The 16,156-nt window shown below is 43.5% G+C and overlaps 1 protein-coding gene across 1 annotated transcript; it reads right to left on the reverse strand.

The window, feature by feature from the left end:
• Positions 1-1,257: 1,257 nt before the first annotated feature.
• LOC126456456 (piggyBac transposable element-derived protein 4-like) lies at positions 1,258-5,277 on the reverse strand. Its single transcript, XM_050092206.1, has 3 exons — positions 5,116-5,277; positions 2,977-3,103; positions 1,258-2,873 (listed from the first exon to the last, which is right to left on the reverse strand). Exons 1-3 carry the CDS (start codon positions 5,275-5,277, stop codon positions 1,258-1,260), a joined length of 1,905 nt encoding a protein of 634 aa, XP_049948163.1.
• Positions 5,278-16,156: the final 10,879 nt, after the last annotated feature.

Here is a 16,156-nt window from a genome sequence, read left to right on the forward strand (position 1 = left end):
TGATACCGCAAAGGTTAAACAGAATCGTGAAAAGTGCAGACTCTAACTGTCAACCCTGGCTGGTGCTGATGGTGGATAGGCAACCGAACCAAATGGTCCATGATGAGATGAATCCCTTGGCCACATTTTCTGCTGTGATGTTGGGTAAAGGAACAGCTTCCACCCAACGAGACATATGGTCAATTGTGGAGAGGATATATCTGTGGCCCTCTGACAGTGGCAGAGGGCCGATAAGGTCAATATGTTCATGACGAAAACGTCCTTGCGGAATGTCAAATTTGCCAAGGCGTCGAAGGCGTGTCGGCGCAACATGGGAGGGAGCAACAGCTGCAGAGTGCTGGCAGAAGAGCCGCACTACACTTCGTCCGAAATGCTGGGGAACTTGGCTTTGGTAAACACAGGCGATGTTTGAGGATCCATGAGGAGAGCTTGAGATTCCTCGTCAGAGTCCTGAAGAGCGGCGAGGTCGGATGAATCGACGATGCGTGAGACAGTATTGATCCGCAAAAAGAAATCAGCGGGGATGTTTTCCGTGCCTTTGATGTAGCGTACGTCTGTAGTAAATTCAGAGACCAGGTCGAAGTGGCGGAAAGGCCAAGGGGGTGAGTCCTCAGGAGGGTTGCAGAAGGCGTCTGCCAGTGGTTTGTGGTCAGTAAGGATGAAGAAAGAACGGCCTTCGATGTCAGGGTGAAAGTGTGTGATGGCTTCATAGACCGCCAGAAGTTCTCTATCAAAAGCAGAATATTTCTTCTGTACTGTAGACAGTTTTTTAGAGAAGAAATGAAGGGGTAAAACTGAGTCACATTTGCGTTGCTGTAATACTGCCCCGACCGCGATGTTGCTGGCATCCGTAGTGATGAACAACTCTGCAGACGGATCGGGGTGGGTGTGTACGACAGCGTGAGATTCAGTTCAGCGAACTGGCTTAACACTCTCTGTACCAGGCCTATTTTATGCACCCGTCCCTAGAAACCGGGCAATTTTACCAATATTAAAAAAATTACTGCATCAAATCTACTGTTTGGATTGTGGCAAATTTGGTACCATCTTGAAGCTGCACATTTCTACTTTAATTCTGAGTGAAAGAAACTACTTTACAATGCACAGCTTTAAGGTACAGTTATAGAAATCACTTAGATGTTTTAAGAATTTAGAAAAAGTCATACGAATAAGGGAATACAATTGTGATTTATTTTTAACCAAAATTGTGGCACTACATTACATGTTTCTGATAGTATACAGTATTACATATAAATTTCACACAGAATCATATTGTTTTTTAGTGTGGAAAATTTTAAAGCAAGGTTCCAGGCAGAGTGCAACGCCACACTGTTCACATTCGTATCGTGTCTCTTTGCGAGAAGCCTTGCCACTCTGTTTCTTGCTCCTGGAACTGCACACGTGACACACACGAGCAGCATACTTCTTAGTAGTTGCAGGTATGTGCTGCAAAAAATGTCTCTTTGTTAGCCGACCTACAGTTCCTTCATTTCTTGGAATGAATTCAAGTGTGTCGTCTTCAACAAGCTGAACTGCAAGCACTGTTATAAAGTCTGTTATTGTAATTTTCTTCCTGTGCACTGCATTGTACAGCCAAAATGCATTTGATACTCCCATAAGCAGCAAATGGAAATATAATTTTCGCCACCATTTCACAGTTCTGTGCTGGAACGGATTGTACTGCAGGCGTTGGTCTCCAATATCCACTCCAATTTTATTGAGGTTGTAATCAAGTACCTGAAGTGGTTTCAATACTACAGACCCATTTCTCTTAGTATGCGTACCAAATGTTGCTTGATGCCTTGTAGACAATGTATACACATCTCTCTTATCTTTCCACTTCATTGCCAATACATTATCTTTACGCCGAAAAGACATTTCGCCCTTTTTCAGCTTAGCAGATACTAAATCTTTAGGCAATCCTTTCCTGGATTTGTTCACAGTACCAACAGCTCCAGTGCCTTTCTCTGCCAGTTGCTGAAATAGCTCTGGACTGGAATAAAATCGATCTAAATACACAGTGTGGCCTTTGTTCAGCAAGCTGCTGTCAGACAACAATCGCAAAATAACCGCAGACGAAGAATTGTCAACAATATGCTTACCAGCATAAACTTCAAAATTTACAACATAGCCACTACTGGCTTCAGCAACAGCATATACTTTCAGTCCATACTTATGAGGCTTATTTTGCATGTAAACACGGAAACTCACACGACCTCGAAATGGGCAAATTCCTTCATCAATTGTCACTTTTTCTGAGGGACGATATGCCTGGATACATCGCTCCTTCAAATTATTATAATATGGCAAAACTTTGTAAAGTGGATGAAATCCATCTTCGCCTGGTTTTTTCTGATTTGAATTGTCAACAAGATGCAAGCATGACAGTATCTGAGTGAAACGCAAACGGCTCATGACATGGGGACAAAAGTTACAACTAAGAACAGGATTAGTGCTCCAATGGTCCGCAATTTTTGGCTTTTTCGAAACACACATGTGGAAAATAATACCCAAGAAACGCCTCATCTCACTTATAGTCACTGGCTTCCACGAACTCAAAACTGAATGGGGCTTCAGATTATTTCCTCTTCTTTTCTTCTGTATTGTCTGTGATGCATACAAATTTGTCTGTCTCTTGAGTTCATTTACGTCACTGTCAGTAAGGAACACTTTACTGCAATCCAGTACAGAACTCGACTCATCAATATCCACTAGTATCTGCCTGGGTGTCGTGTTGACAGGCAGAGGTCGGTAGGTGTCAACTGCAGTCCACTCACTGTCTTTCGGATACGGCACAGCTGCTGGATTTGAAGCAACACCTTCAACATCATTCTCGTCTTCATCTGAAGACAAACTGTCATCAATCTCGTCTTCTAAAAAGAATATCACATTATGTGTAACTACATACATCGTTTACACATGTTCAACAGATATGTGCGTACTGCACAATTACGTGGAAAATTCGGAAATACGTACCTTCAAACACACCATTGCATTCAGAATCGTCTGAATCACTCTCTACATTATCCAGAGTGTCGCTATGATTGATCAAATCCGCAATTTCTGCGTCTGATAAACCGCGCCGAAACATGATGACAAACAACTGAATGATATACAGACTGAGAACGCAAAGATAAGTTTTAACATGAATTACAGCGCTGCCGTGACATCTATGGACGCATTTTGTTAATAAACATCTGAAAAACGTATAGCGCTGGCCAAACCCGTAGAAATAACGTTGCAGTGTTTTGAATGAAATTAAATGTAGCGGCCCGTAAATTTTACGGGCTTGGTGATTTTCGCGCGATCCCAGGCCCGTAAATTTTACGGGCTTGGCGCTTAGAGTGTTAAGGCTCAAAGTCTGTTTGCCGGACAGCGAGACCGTCAGTGGGGCCTGCACGGTGACGGCAGAAGGTAGATGTCGGCGGTAGTAATTTATAGTACCCAGGAAATGTCAGAGTTCTTTGTACACAGCCAGGGCTGGCAATGACGTGATAGCCTGCACGTGGGATTTGGGAGGCTGTACTCTGTCTCCGGAGACAGTGTAACCCAAAAATGTCACAGAACACTGGCGCAATTGGAATTTATCTGTGTTGACCTCGACACTGTTGGAGTCAAGGTCTGGAGGATCTGGGATAAATGGTCTTCGTGGTCCTCAGTCGATTGGCTGAAAATGAGAATGTCATCCAGGTATACAAAGCAGAACTCGAACTGTCGTAAGATTGAGTCAATCGTTGCCACGTTTGTGCCACATTCTTTAAGGTAAATGGCATGAAGTTGCATTGGAACAAACTGAGCGGCGTGGTGATAGCAGTCTTTGGAATGTCTTTCGGCGCTACGGGAATCTGCTGATAGGCACAGTTACAGTCAATCACACTGAAGATTGTGGCGCTCGATAACATATGGGAGAAATCGTTTATGTTCAGCATTGGGTAATTGTCCACGATGGTACGAGTGGTTAAGCACCTGTAATCACCACACATTCAAAAAGAACTGTCGTGTTATGGGACAAGGTGAATCGGTGAAGACCACTTGCTGTCGGATGGCTGTAGAATGCCTGCCTCCAGAAGTTCGTTAATTTGCTGGCGGGCCGCACGCAACTTAATAGAGTTGAGGCGTCTAACCTTGTGCCTAATAGGACGGTTCGCAATGGTAATTATCTTGTGTGTCGTTCCGTCAGTGACGGAAGAGACTGAGAACTGCACACGAGTCTGAGTAACGTCCTGACGTGAAGTTTTGGTACGAGTGGGGCGCGATGAGACGTAGCCGTTAGCGCGAGTGGGAAAAGGCAGCACGAAAGTCACATGCCTATTACGTGAGCGCGGCGTGCGTTTGTTTGGAGAGGTCGGCTGTGTGCAGCACAGACCAGATCGGGGTGCACAGTGACAGTCTGTTGTTAGCTTTGCCTTGAGTAACTGGTGCGGGTGAGAGAGGCATTGGCCTTGTGCGGGGAACAGTGATGGCCGCTGAATCGCGTACTTGGCATGTGAGAGAGGGGGTTTGTTTACCAAATGTGGGGTGGCTGCCTGCACGGTGGGCATGTTCGCATCACAAGCGCAACTGTCATTAGAACCACTGTTTGAAACACATGGCACTGCACGTAGCGGGCGTGTGGCGGGTGCAGAGATCACTGAATGCAAAACGTCACATGCAATGAAGGTTTTTGAACTAACCTGATGAGTGTCCATGCTGGTGTCTGTCTGCTGATGAACGTCAATCAGGTGAAGGAACTGTGGAGTGCAGTTGTAGCAGCGAGGTATGGGCCTCGGTGAGCTCGTCGAAAGTGTGTGCAATCCAGTGTTTCAACTCGTCGTTTTGCCGACGGAGTTGTGTCACTGCGTCATACTCTGACAGTAGATTAGTGATGCAGGTCATAATTTTGTCAGTGAGGCTAGGATATTCGCGAACCATATCACATGTCGCGACGGGAATGGAACAACAAGCATAAGTGCCTGAGCACAGCATCTGAGTGTCAGAATGGTGGTGTAGCACTGAACCTTGGACTATGTTCGGGCAGAGTTTGTAACGGGACACGAAGTCCATACCGAGAATTGGTTCGTCAATGTCGGCGATGTAAAAATTCCATGGGAAATGTAGAGAAGGAGATAGATGCACCATAACTTTAGCAGAGCCAACAGTTTGTAATGCTGATGTGTTGACAGCATGTAGAAGCGACTCTGTCGGTGAAAAAACGGGAGGAGCCAATGATGTAGGTATGAAAGACATGTCAGCACCTGTGTCGACTATGAAAACAAGCCACGACAAAATGTCGGTCATGTATAAATGACCTTTCGGCCGAGAGGACGAGTGGACGGAGTGCAATGTTTGAGGATGCCTGTGAAGTTCCCCACAAAACTCAGCGTCTTTTAGATCCTGTGGGTGCTAGCAAGGTAATTTGCACTTCTTGGCCTCATCCCCGAAAATCTTGTGGTACCAACAGTACGGATGAGCCATATGTGGTGGTGATGGTGATTGTGACAGCAGAGGAGGTTTTTCCTCACTGATCTGTTCCGGAATGTAAACTGGGATGTATGGTGCATGTGCAGTTCTTGAGTGCTCGGAAAGAGGAGAGAGCGAACGAGTACTGCCCGGTGGTGTAGATGGCATGAAGGCAGAACGACCCTGCCTCTTCCTGCAGACATCTGGTAAACAGGCGCCGTAGTGCCAACCAGCTGTGAGAGGTATGCTGGTTGTTTTTGGGCAGTAGTGCATACAGCTGATCTGTGATGTGAAGGCAAGAGCCAATAGACTCGAAGGATTGTGGCAGCAGGTGTATCTGCAGGTTGGTAGGTAACTTGGCAGACCATACCACCCACAGTGTAATGTCCGGCATTGTGTGTTCACTCACAAGTAGCTGAAGGCGGCGCCAGAGTTGTGATGGAGTGTGGTCCCCCAGGTGTTCCTCGTACAGGATCTCAATTATTAATTCCTGTGGCGAGTAGGCGAATCGGTCCAATATTGTCTTCTTGGTGAACTCATTGGCAGCGGCGGTGGCGGAACGAAGTTACAAATTAAATCTGAGTGGTCATGACGAGACATAGAAATTTAGAGCTGTCATGGGTCACCTGATGTAACTCGAAAAGGTGCTCCACAAGCGCGAACCATGAAATGGGGTTGTCCTCGTATAAAGGAGGTAGCTTCGGCAGACGGCTAGAGGGGGGTGGTGGGGAAGAGAGTGGCTTCAGCGTATCTTGGAAGGCCTGCTGTCCCATGGTAGGATAGGCTGTCCTGTAACCCGGCACTACTGGCGAGGACATGTTACTAGCAAACACATCCTGAACAACAGCCAGTTGCAATGTCCCTGATGAGTCATGGAAGCACGACACGGCAGGCACGGTCTGTACTGTGGGAACAAACAGATGAGCGGTGTGTGAGGTAGGCCCGTAAACTGGACCGGAGGTTAAAGGCACAGTACTTAAATTGTCCATCTCGGAAATGACGCAGAAGGCCAGCGCGGCAGGTGCAGATGGTACTGCGGAAGGAGTGAGTGTCTGTATGGTCGGGATCAGGGTCCCCCGTGAGTGGGAGGAGGGGTGTAGAGGAGGGAGGGGTGGTTTGGCACTTGGTGTGGTCACAGCGAGAGTTTTCTGCGCACATCGGAAACACACCCTGTGTGGTAGGACCATAAATCAGTGGTGAAACCTGCTGGCGGTCACATTGTCATGGTACAACGTTCCTGGATGGTGAAGCGCCATCGGGTGTGCTCGAACCCACGTGGTCGAGAAACTGGGCGACAGATCTGGTGGTTGAGCCTGTATAAAAATGTCCGTTATTAAATGATGAGGGAGGCAAAACTGGCATAGCTTGATAGCAGTTGACCATGTGTGTGTTTTGTACGAATGGCAGAGTTGCACATGACACAACTGTAACTGATGTTGTGGCGCATGGCGGATCAAAGCATGTGTGCAAATTTTGGTCCCTTTGAACAATACACGAGCGATCAATAGTTACACAATTCTGGAAATTGTCCACTTCACCTTTCACATGTTGGTGTGCACAGTCCAGCAACATGAAACCTGAGTCCATTGTTTGAGGTAACGGCGTAACACTTGGCCGTTGTAGAGCTGCAAAGTTTGAGGTTAACTTTGTTTGAGATCGCGAATTACTGTCCATTAGCGGCGAAACAACTGTTGGCAGGGGTTTGGAGTGGCCTAGTGGTAGTAGCTAAGCCTCCAAATCCTTGTATAAAACGCTGGGTGAGGCAGCCATGGTGTTAAACGTAAAACCTGTTGATCCACAAGGCTGTTGCGGATGTCGCGGAAGACAGAAATTCGCGGCCACCAATATGGGAAATGGGAATACAGATAACTGTACACACTGCAAACTGTTCCAATAAATGTCTATTCATGCATATATTTAGCACAAAGGAAGATACACATGTACACTTTACAAGATACAAAGGCTGACTGTCATACTAACATGGCGGCTTGTCAGAGCAGTTAGAGTTCAAAGATCATGCTTTACATGGTCGATGTGACCTACCGACGCCACAAATCAAATTTGAGATAAAAAACTGTCACAGCTAAAATGAGGTATCATTTGATAAGAGATCTTCTGATACACGAAGGAATGGTAATTTGCTAATGGTATTAAGTGTGGAGGGTAAAAATTGTAGAGGGAGATCAAGGTTTGAGCACAGTATACATATTCAGACAGGTATAGGTGACAGTCATGTGGAGGTGAAGAAGCTTCCTAACAACAGAGTAATGTGGTGAGTTGCGTCAAAACAGTTTTCAGACTAAAGAGCACAACACTAATGCATGCAAACTTTCCTGTACAGTTTACAGTTATGTTTTATCCATCATGCAAGCTCTGGAAACATAATGTACTTAATAGGTTATACATGGATGACAGTAGATGTGAAAGGTACTTATAATAATCCCTTTGACAGTGTAGTATGCCTTGCAGACTGCAGATTCACAATTTTTGAATACATTATTTTGTTGAAGGTTTGAACTACTTTATTACATAAAATGTTCTCTGTATCAAAGGAAAATTCAATTTAGTAAACAAATAAATTATAGTGAGGCAGAATTTCTGGCCAGTATTCACCTTCAGGAGCCGAACTGTATCTGATAAAACACATATAAAAGTAAAAGGAACACACTACCTAACTTTCAGAACTAATAGTTTTTTCATTTGCGAGGAGAGAGTGGTATGTTAGGAAGGTTGCTCAAAGCGAAGCATTGAAATATGTGGGTTTCTCTTAACTCACGTCCTAAGTGACCTTCTGTATTATTCATTCACAGGGTCTGAATGACCTTTTGTGCTATTCATTTATGACAGGAGTGTACAGACGTGCTAGTACCGTGTGCCACAAATCCCTCACAGAGGGCTACACAGATTTATCTGTCAGATATTAACTCTAATATTTTTTAAGTTATCATACACAACTTCCTAAACTTTCACGTCCTCAAGCAGATTACTAATTTTCAGTTTGAACATATGGGTGCTTTTCTGAATTCACTAATTTCCATTGAGAATTTTGTGCATCCAAACAAAATGACTTTCATACATTATTTTTCATTTCACAGGCAAGGAAACAGATCCACCACACCTCTGCAAAACAAATTTTTCTCACAGCAATTGCTAAAATAAATAAATAATAAATAAAAAAAATAATAAATTTCTGTCTCAAGGTAGATGCTGAAAATATATTGTAAGATATAACACCATTGTCATCCCTGATTCTTTGGTTGTATGTGTCTATAGTTTTGTCCTTCCTATGTTGTCCCATTCGTCTTTTTCTTTGATTTTTGTTTTAAGCATGGCGTGTAATCATAAATAAAACAGGAATCCCTTCAGTACCTCTGTTACAGATCTGCGTGAGCATTTAAATGCAAATATTGTATATGTGTAACTATAAGGAATACATGTCACTCTATATCTTGCTAAAAAGGAAAACTTTTTTCTCCAGAGAAAGCCTGTGTTGTCCATATTATTGTGATATCCTGTAACAACATCAAAGAAGTAACAAACTCCATCATATCAACCATCCCCAGTTCCTGTATAAGACATGATACCAACATACAGCTGTACGGTTACTTTAGCCCTTTCAAGAGAAAGCTGTCCTGGTTATTTACAGCTCAAGGGCATTTTTTATGACATGATGCTTGCTTTGCTGACTCCTTCATGACCAAGACACATATACAGCATTTCTACATCAACTACATTTGTGAAACAGCAGCTCCTTATATTTCAAATTACTTTCTGAGCTCACTTATGACACAAGTCTTTATGCCAAGTCCTTCAGTTCTTCAAGTACTGCTGTGGAATACCCTTCCCTATTACACCAGAGAAATTTCACCACTTTCAAATATAAACTAAGAGCTTAGCTTTCCTTTGCATTGTGTTCATATACATTGTGGCGATTATCGATAGTGGATCAAATATCAAGAGTCTGCCTAAATTGCTGTAAAGCTCAGTGATATCATCTTTGGCCCAGTCTATTTTCTCCCACCATTGTGATCGTTAGTAAATTATGACTTTGAATCAGTGTAGCACAATAAATATGTTTCATTACACAAAATAGTTGCTTGGCATTATTTTCCCCAAGTATAGTGCCTCGATCCCACACTCATGACTCCGATTCATTTTACTTGTCCGCAAAATATGTATTGTAATTTACCAGTTTTGTACCAAGATCTGTGGATCACTTACTGCATTGTGACTCAAACTCTACATTCTTGGCTCCTACAGTCAACTTTGACTGTGAAGCACAAACTCTGCTTTTGTCACATTTTCCAGATTTGTGGACACATGTACATTCACTTCACACTGGTGCCCCAGTGCCTACTCACTTGGCTGATGCCGCCAAACCACATGAACTCAAGCCACTACATCCTGAAACACAGGTTTGTTTCCAGGCTCCTTGTGCCTAAACAGAACGTATGTTGCAGGATTTGATGCACAAAGCCACATCACCACATCAGCTTGTCACACCACTGCCTCCCTCATAACTGACTAAGCACTCTGTGAATTTTATTTATCTGCAAGGGGTGCAGCATTCCGTTTGCTTGTCCAAACTGTTTCCTACAAACTTTCCAAACCATCCTCCGGAGACCACAGTTGCCCAATCTGCAATGGTCGAGTTACCTTCCATGCCAGCCGCGCCATGTCTGATATGTGCACAGGACCTGCCCACCCTTCTCAGGCAGGCCTCGGGCGATGCACCACATCTTCTGCCTACTTTGTCCACTGCTCTAGATCACAGTTCTGTTGCCAACGGCATCCCTCCTCAACTGCCTATCTCTTCACCATCTGCTCGCGAACCCACGTTTTACTCTGTTCCACTGAAGCACATTCCTGCATGCAGATTCCCGAGCTGCAGAAAAAGAACCCAAATACAAGGTTTGCCTTTATGGACATCTTAGACATCACGAGAACAATGTCCTCTGCTCCAGTGTCCTTCATCAGCTGATTACCTGTGTCAGTCAAAATGGTGCATGCTCTTCACATAGTCAACAACCTCCCCACTTCAAGGCCACTTCACGTCATGGTTCCGCCTTTGTGGCCACTGCTCCCTCACCCCTAAGAATACTTCATACAACTCAGGTCAGTGACACTCAGACTATCAATGTTTCGTGTGGTCAGGTATTTCCATCTCATATTGATACACATTTGTGCACCCTCACCCGGATTCAAAATGCTCCAGTTGGCGCAATCACAAACAGTACCTGCCCTAGGTTATCCACAACAGAAGACCGTCTGGTCTGTTTCAAGGCCCAACACGTAACATCTAAGAAACTGCATTATGTGAAAGCAGCCATTCACAAACTCTTAAGTGCCAAAATTGTGCATCCATCGGACAGCAATTGGTATCACAAGACACCGGATTATACACATCGCAAAAACCTTTAAATATGCATACAAATATGCATGAAAATTGCTTAAAAACGGATGAAAACGTCAGAATATGCAAGATCAAATAATAAAAAACATTGTAGTTACTGCATGCATTATATCTCGAAGTCGAATCTGTGCATATCAGTTATGTGGAAGAGCTCCAGCCACGCGAAAAATCGGTACATTTAGAACGTTGATATCATTTTCTAAATACTTTCTAGTAGAAGTTAGGAAGGGGGCCTTTCTGGGATCATTTTCTAAAAATTTGCAATATAGGGATGCATACCGTGTTTCAACAATAATTGTTCCTTCTTGCTATTGTTGTTGGTAACAAGCCGATACGATGCGAGTGAGTCGCAGCGAAACAATCGGTATGTACAGGACTAACTTCGAGATATATCGCACGCAGAACATTTAACGTAAATTGTTGGTATGTAATTTTTACGCAATGTTGATTTATCTGGTATATTTTGATTTAAGCAATATTTGTGCGGGAGGCCTTTGAGGGTAGGGTTTGTAAGTTTCTTAAGATGAATATTGCTTGCAATGAATGCTGCATATTGATCCATGTTAAACCGACGCTTTTAGTTACCTTTGGACAAATTCCTGCTACTGTAACTAGCTGTTGTTAGAACTTGTTGTCGTGGTCCTTTCTGCTGCATTCCTGCGATATGAAGACTTGTCTTAACGCGCTGGTCTATTTGAAACTTTTTTTTTTTTTTTTTTTTTTTTTTTTTTTTTTTTTTTTTTTTTTTGCAGGAAATATTTTTCTCGCAAACTCGACAATATAAAACAATTCTGTCATATGTAAATGTTCCAGGATGGTCAGCTGTCTAAGAAATGATGTTTCTTTTTTCGAGTGGCATGGTGCACAACATGTTACACACTACACATCAAAGCACGTTCAACCGTGTACAAGTAGATAGAAAGCAAAACTGAAACAATGGACGTGCAACTAAAAGCTTGCATAGTTTAATTTAACTGTTGCCGACGTGTACGTTATGACAGCGGAGGGCATAAACCGGGGGCGCGAGCGCAGGAGAATTGACTCTTATCTGCCTGACCCTGTTCCTCTGTTGTAATGATTTCACAAGGCAGTAGCCTCTCAGTTAGTGATTGCACGCAGTTCTAGATCGTGGTCAACCTGTGAGACACCAAAACTAGAGACCACCCGGCAAAATTTTTAAAATATTGTAAACATAGAGCGAAAATATGCATCGTCGTAAATTTTTAATTAAAATATGCAGTAACCAGTGAAAAGGAGCCAAACATGCAAATGTATATAATCCGGTCTCTGGTCATCACCCATTCGTCTAGTCCCTAAGAAGGATGGTTTATTCCAGTTACGTGGGGACTATCGCAAGTTCAAAGATTGTGCCTTGTGGGAAACTACCCTATTTCTCACATACAAGACTTTGCTCAGCAACTCAACAGCGCACGGATTTTTAGAGTAACTTATCATTGCAGAGCAATCATCAGATCCCCGTGTACTAAGATGACATACTGAAAACAGCCATCATTATGTCATTCGGATTCTTTGAATACCGGTTTATACCATATGGTATCAAGAACGCTGCCCAGACTGACAATGATTTATTGACTCTATACTTTTTTCCCTACCTTTCTGCTATGCCTATCTCGATGGCATTCTCATCTACTTCACTTCTGCCAAGGAGCATGAGCGACACTTACCGCGGGTCCTTAAAGCACCTGGCAACCACAGTGTGGAGATTAACCACAACAAACCACAATTTTGCAGCTCTAGTGTTACCTTCCTGGGTCACACCATCACCGTCCAATGTCAGACAGCATCACATTTATCAATGACCTGCCATTACCAGAGACCTATCACAATCTGCAACAATTCCTCAGAAAATGTACCAGAAAAAATTTGCTATTCTGAGGAATTGTTGCAGATTGTGATAGGTTCCTGGTAATGGCAGGTCACTGATAAATGTGATGCTGTCTCACATTGGACGGTGATGGTGTGACCCAGGAAGGTAACACTAGAGCTGCACTGCTTTTCTTCATAATCCATTGACGGCATGTGGTGGGCGAGAAAACTTCAGGGACATGGAAAGTGTGGTCAGCATTCTACTGGGAACTCCTCACAATCTGTGAGACTGGGTGATATTTCCATGAGGACACTGAAAGATGTGAAGTCACGATCGTTACTGTTCATGAATTTCTTGCAGGTGCAATCTGCAACCCTGTCAATGATCATCCCCCACAACGTTTCCATCATAAGGACCTCATTAGCCAATACACCACCACATGTCCGCTAGAACAGGGGGGCTGATAACATTGTCACTGATTATACATCACACGTGCACGACATTTCTTCTCCCTTGGATGAACTAGTTCGCCTGCAAATGGGTGACCCCGACATTCAAACTCTGCAACAAGACACTGCCTCTGCATTGACAGTGGAATCCCAGTGTCTTCCTGGCTCATCATGTCCAGTGCTGTGTGATAACTTCATGGGTACTCTCCCCCACTCTCTATGACATAAATTTTTTTGGCTATTCACGACCTGGCATGCCTGGGAATAAAAGCTACCAAGTGCCTTGTGACAGAATATTTCACCTGATCTAGAGTAAAAAACGACTTGCTCTTGGACACACGCATGATTACCTTGCCAGCATAGCAAGGTTAGTCAAACCCCTCTAGGACAATTCAAAGAATGAAAGGACTGCTCAGTCACGTACACCTTGACCTCATGGGTCCTCTTCCCCCTTTGATATGTTTTAGGTACATACTATTAGTCATCAATCACGCCAACAGACAGGTGAAGGCTCTTCCCCTCTCAGAGAAATGTGCTGATTTGGTTGCATGAGCGTTTCTCATTACATGGTTCAAATGGCTCTGAGCACTATGGGACTTAACATCTGTGGTCATCAGTCCCCTAGAACTTAGAACTATTTAAACCTAACTAACCTAAGGACATCACACACATCCATGCCCGAGGCAGGATTCGAACCTGCGACCGTAGCAGTCGCGTGGTTCCGGACTGCGCGCCTAGAACCGCTAGACCACCGCGGCTGGCTCTCATTACATGACTCTCCCACTTTGGTTGTCCCTCTTCTATCAGGACTGACCAAGGGAGACAATTTGAGTCACTCCTCTTTACCAGGTTATGTGCCCTGTGTGGTGTCAGCAAATTCCACACAGTCGCGTACCACCCCCAGCGTGTTGGTACTAGAAGCAGCCACCATGTGTCACTCAGGCTTCTGGTCAGAAGCTCTTCCGTGGGTGTTACTTGGCATCTGCACAGCCTGTAAAGATAACCTAAACTCTTCCTTGGCCAAAATCTTATATGGCTAGCCTTTGATACTCCCCGCCAAGTTTGTTGAAGATTCCAAGCTTCCTTTACTGCCAAACTCCCGGCCTTAACTGAGTGTGTCCCCTCACACATTGCCAACATCTGCATTGTGCCTCCGCACTCTCATGTTTTGCCACAAGTGTTTGTACACAAAGACCTAGAACACAGAGAGTTCATTATGCTTTGAGATGACATGGTTCAGGCAGCATTACAACCTCCTTACTCCAGCCCACACAGGGTGCTTCAGTACACAAATAACACTTTAGACATTTGTGTCAATGGGAAACAGCAGGCCATGTCACTTAATTGATCCTTGACAAGAACCCCCAGTTGATATCTGATTCTGAGATGTCATCCATGGCCATACCTGCCTCTGCGTGCATCAACAAGTTGTCTTCTGAGTTCACCTCTTCCTGTGTATCCGTTAACGAAAGTGCTCTGTGTGATGACTCCCCGTTGGACGATGTACCCTCTCCCAGTGTGAACTTTATACTGCCTCACCTTCCCCTCTGTGTTGCAATCTTCATGGTTGACATATCTGCATTGAGGATTCCTCTCCTTAACTCTGAGATGGCACCCTCATTGTTCTCCATGTTCGTCCACATACACTCAATGATTCAGCAACTGCCCATATTCTCCACTCCTTTCAGCTTCTGCAAGATGCTGATGAAGAAAACATTGCAGCTTCCATTGACAACAACGATGCCTCTCTATCACTATCCTGCTCATCACACACCCTTCCTCTACAGTGTGGGATCCATGATCCCTCTCTCTCAACCAGGCCGACCTCTGCATCCTCCTCAATGGCTACAGGACTACACGGTCTCTGGGAACTGTGACTTCACACCACCTCTGGCCTCAAGAAATGGTACAGCCATACCTCCCTCATGAGTCTACCACAACACGACTGGTCACTCAATCTCGCACTCCACATTGCCACCGCCCCTCCACCCTATTGACTGCAGTGCTGGTCCTTCATTTCGTTCCCTGCGTGCCTACACTGCTGTGAAGCTCAGTGATATCTTTTTTTACTCAGCCTGTTTTCTCTCACCATTGTGATCATTAGTGAATTATGACTTTGTATCAGTGCACTGCAAAAAATACATTTCATTACGTAAAGTGGACATATGTCATTATGTTCACCCAGTATAGTGCCTTGTTAACACAACACCTTAATGTGCAATCTCAATATAGTTACGCAAAGAGATATTTTAATTAATTGTCTTCTTTTCTCTTCCCACTAGTTTCTATTCGCTTTTTCCTTCCTCTCTTTATACATTTTCATTGTTTTAATATTCTTATCAGTAAAATAGATATTACAATGAAACTCATTTGAATACTTTTACTGTCTTTGCTACTTAAACATAACATTGACTACACTGTAAACTGTAATGTGCCAAGACTAATATAACAGAGAGCCTTTAAGGTCTGCTCTGTCCATATTAAACAAGCAAATGAAATAAAATAATTTGAGTGTTGGAAGTTTATTATTTACTTTTTCTTCACATACTGATTGTTTTGGTAGTTTTACTGTCTTCCCATTAACTGAATTAACTATCTCTATTAATTTCAGCTTGTTAGCAATTCTCAGGATAATCAAAACATGAGAAATATGCAGATTAGTATGCAAAAAGAGATCTTTAATTTGTATATATGTGTAGCAGAGATGTGGCTGATTGTGTGATCAACATTATCACAATAATATCCTCTGATGCTTTTGATGCCTACTCTGCTATCATTTTTGTTGCTGCCAGTGAATGTTTATATGATTGACATTGCATCCAGAATGCAGAATTGGGATCTGGATGGAGAAAAAAAAGAGATTGATCAAGTTACAGAAAAAGTCACAGATACCATCAGGAAACATTAATTAAATCTTTATGGCCAATTTCATAAAATGAATATCAATGGGCTCACAAAGAAAATTCTGAACTTAGACCCACCAAAACTGAACCAAAACAATTGGGTAACATAAATTTAGGGAGGCCT

Source organism: Schistocerca serialis, chromosome 2 (genome assembly GCF_023864345.2).
Source record: "Schistocerca serialis cubense isolate TAMUIC-IGC-003099 chromosome 2, iqSchSeri2.2, whole genome shotgun sequence".
Classification (NCBI taxonomy): Eukaryota; Metazoa; Arthropoda; class Insecta; order Orthoptera; family Acrididae; genus Schistocerca; species Schistocerca serialis.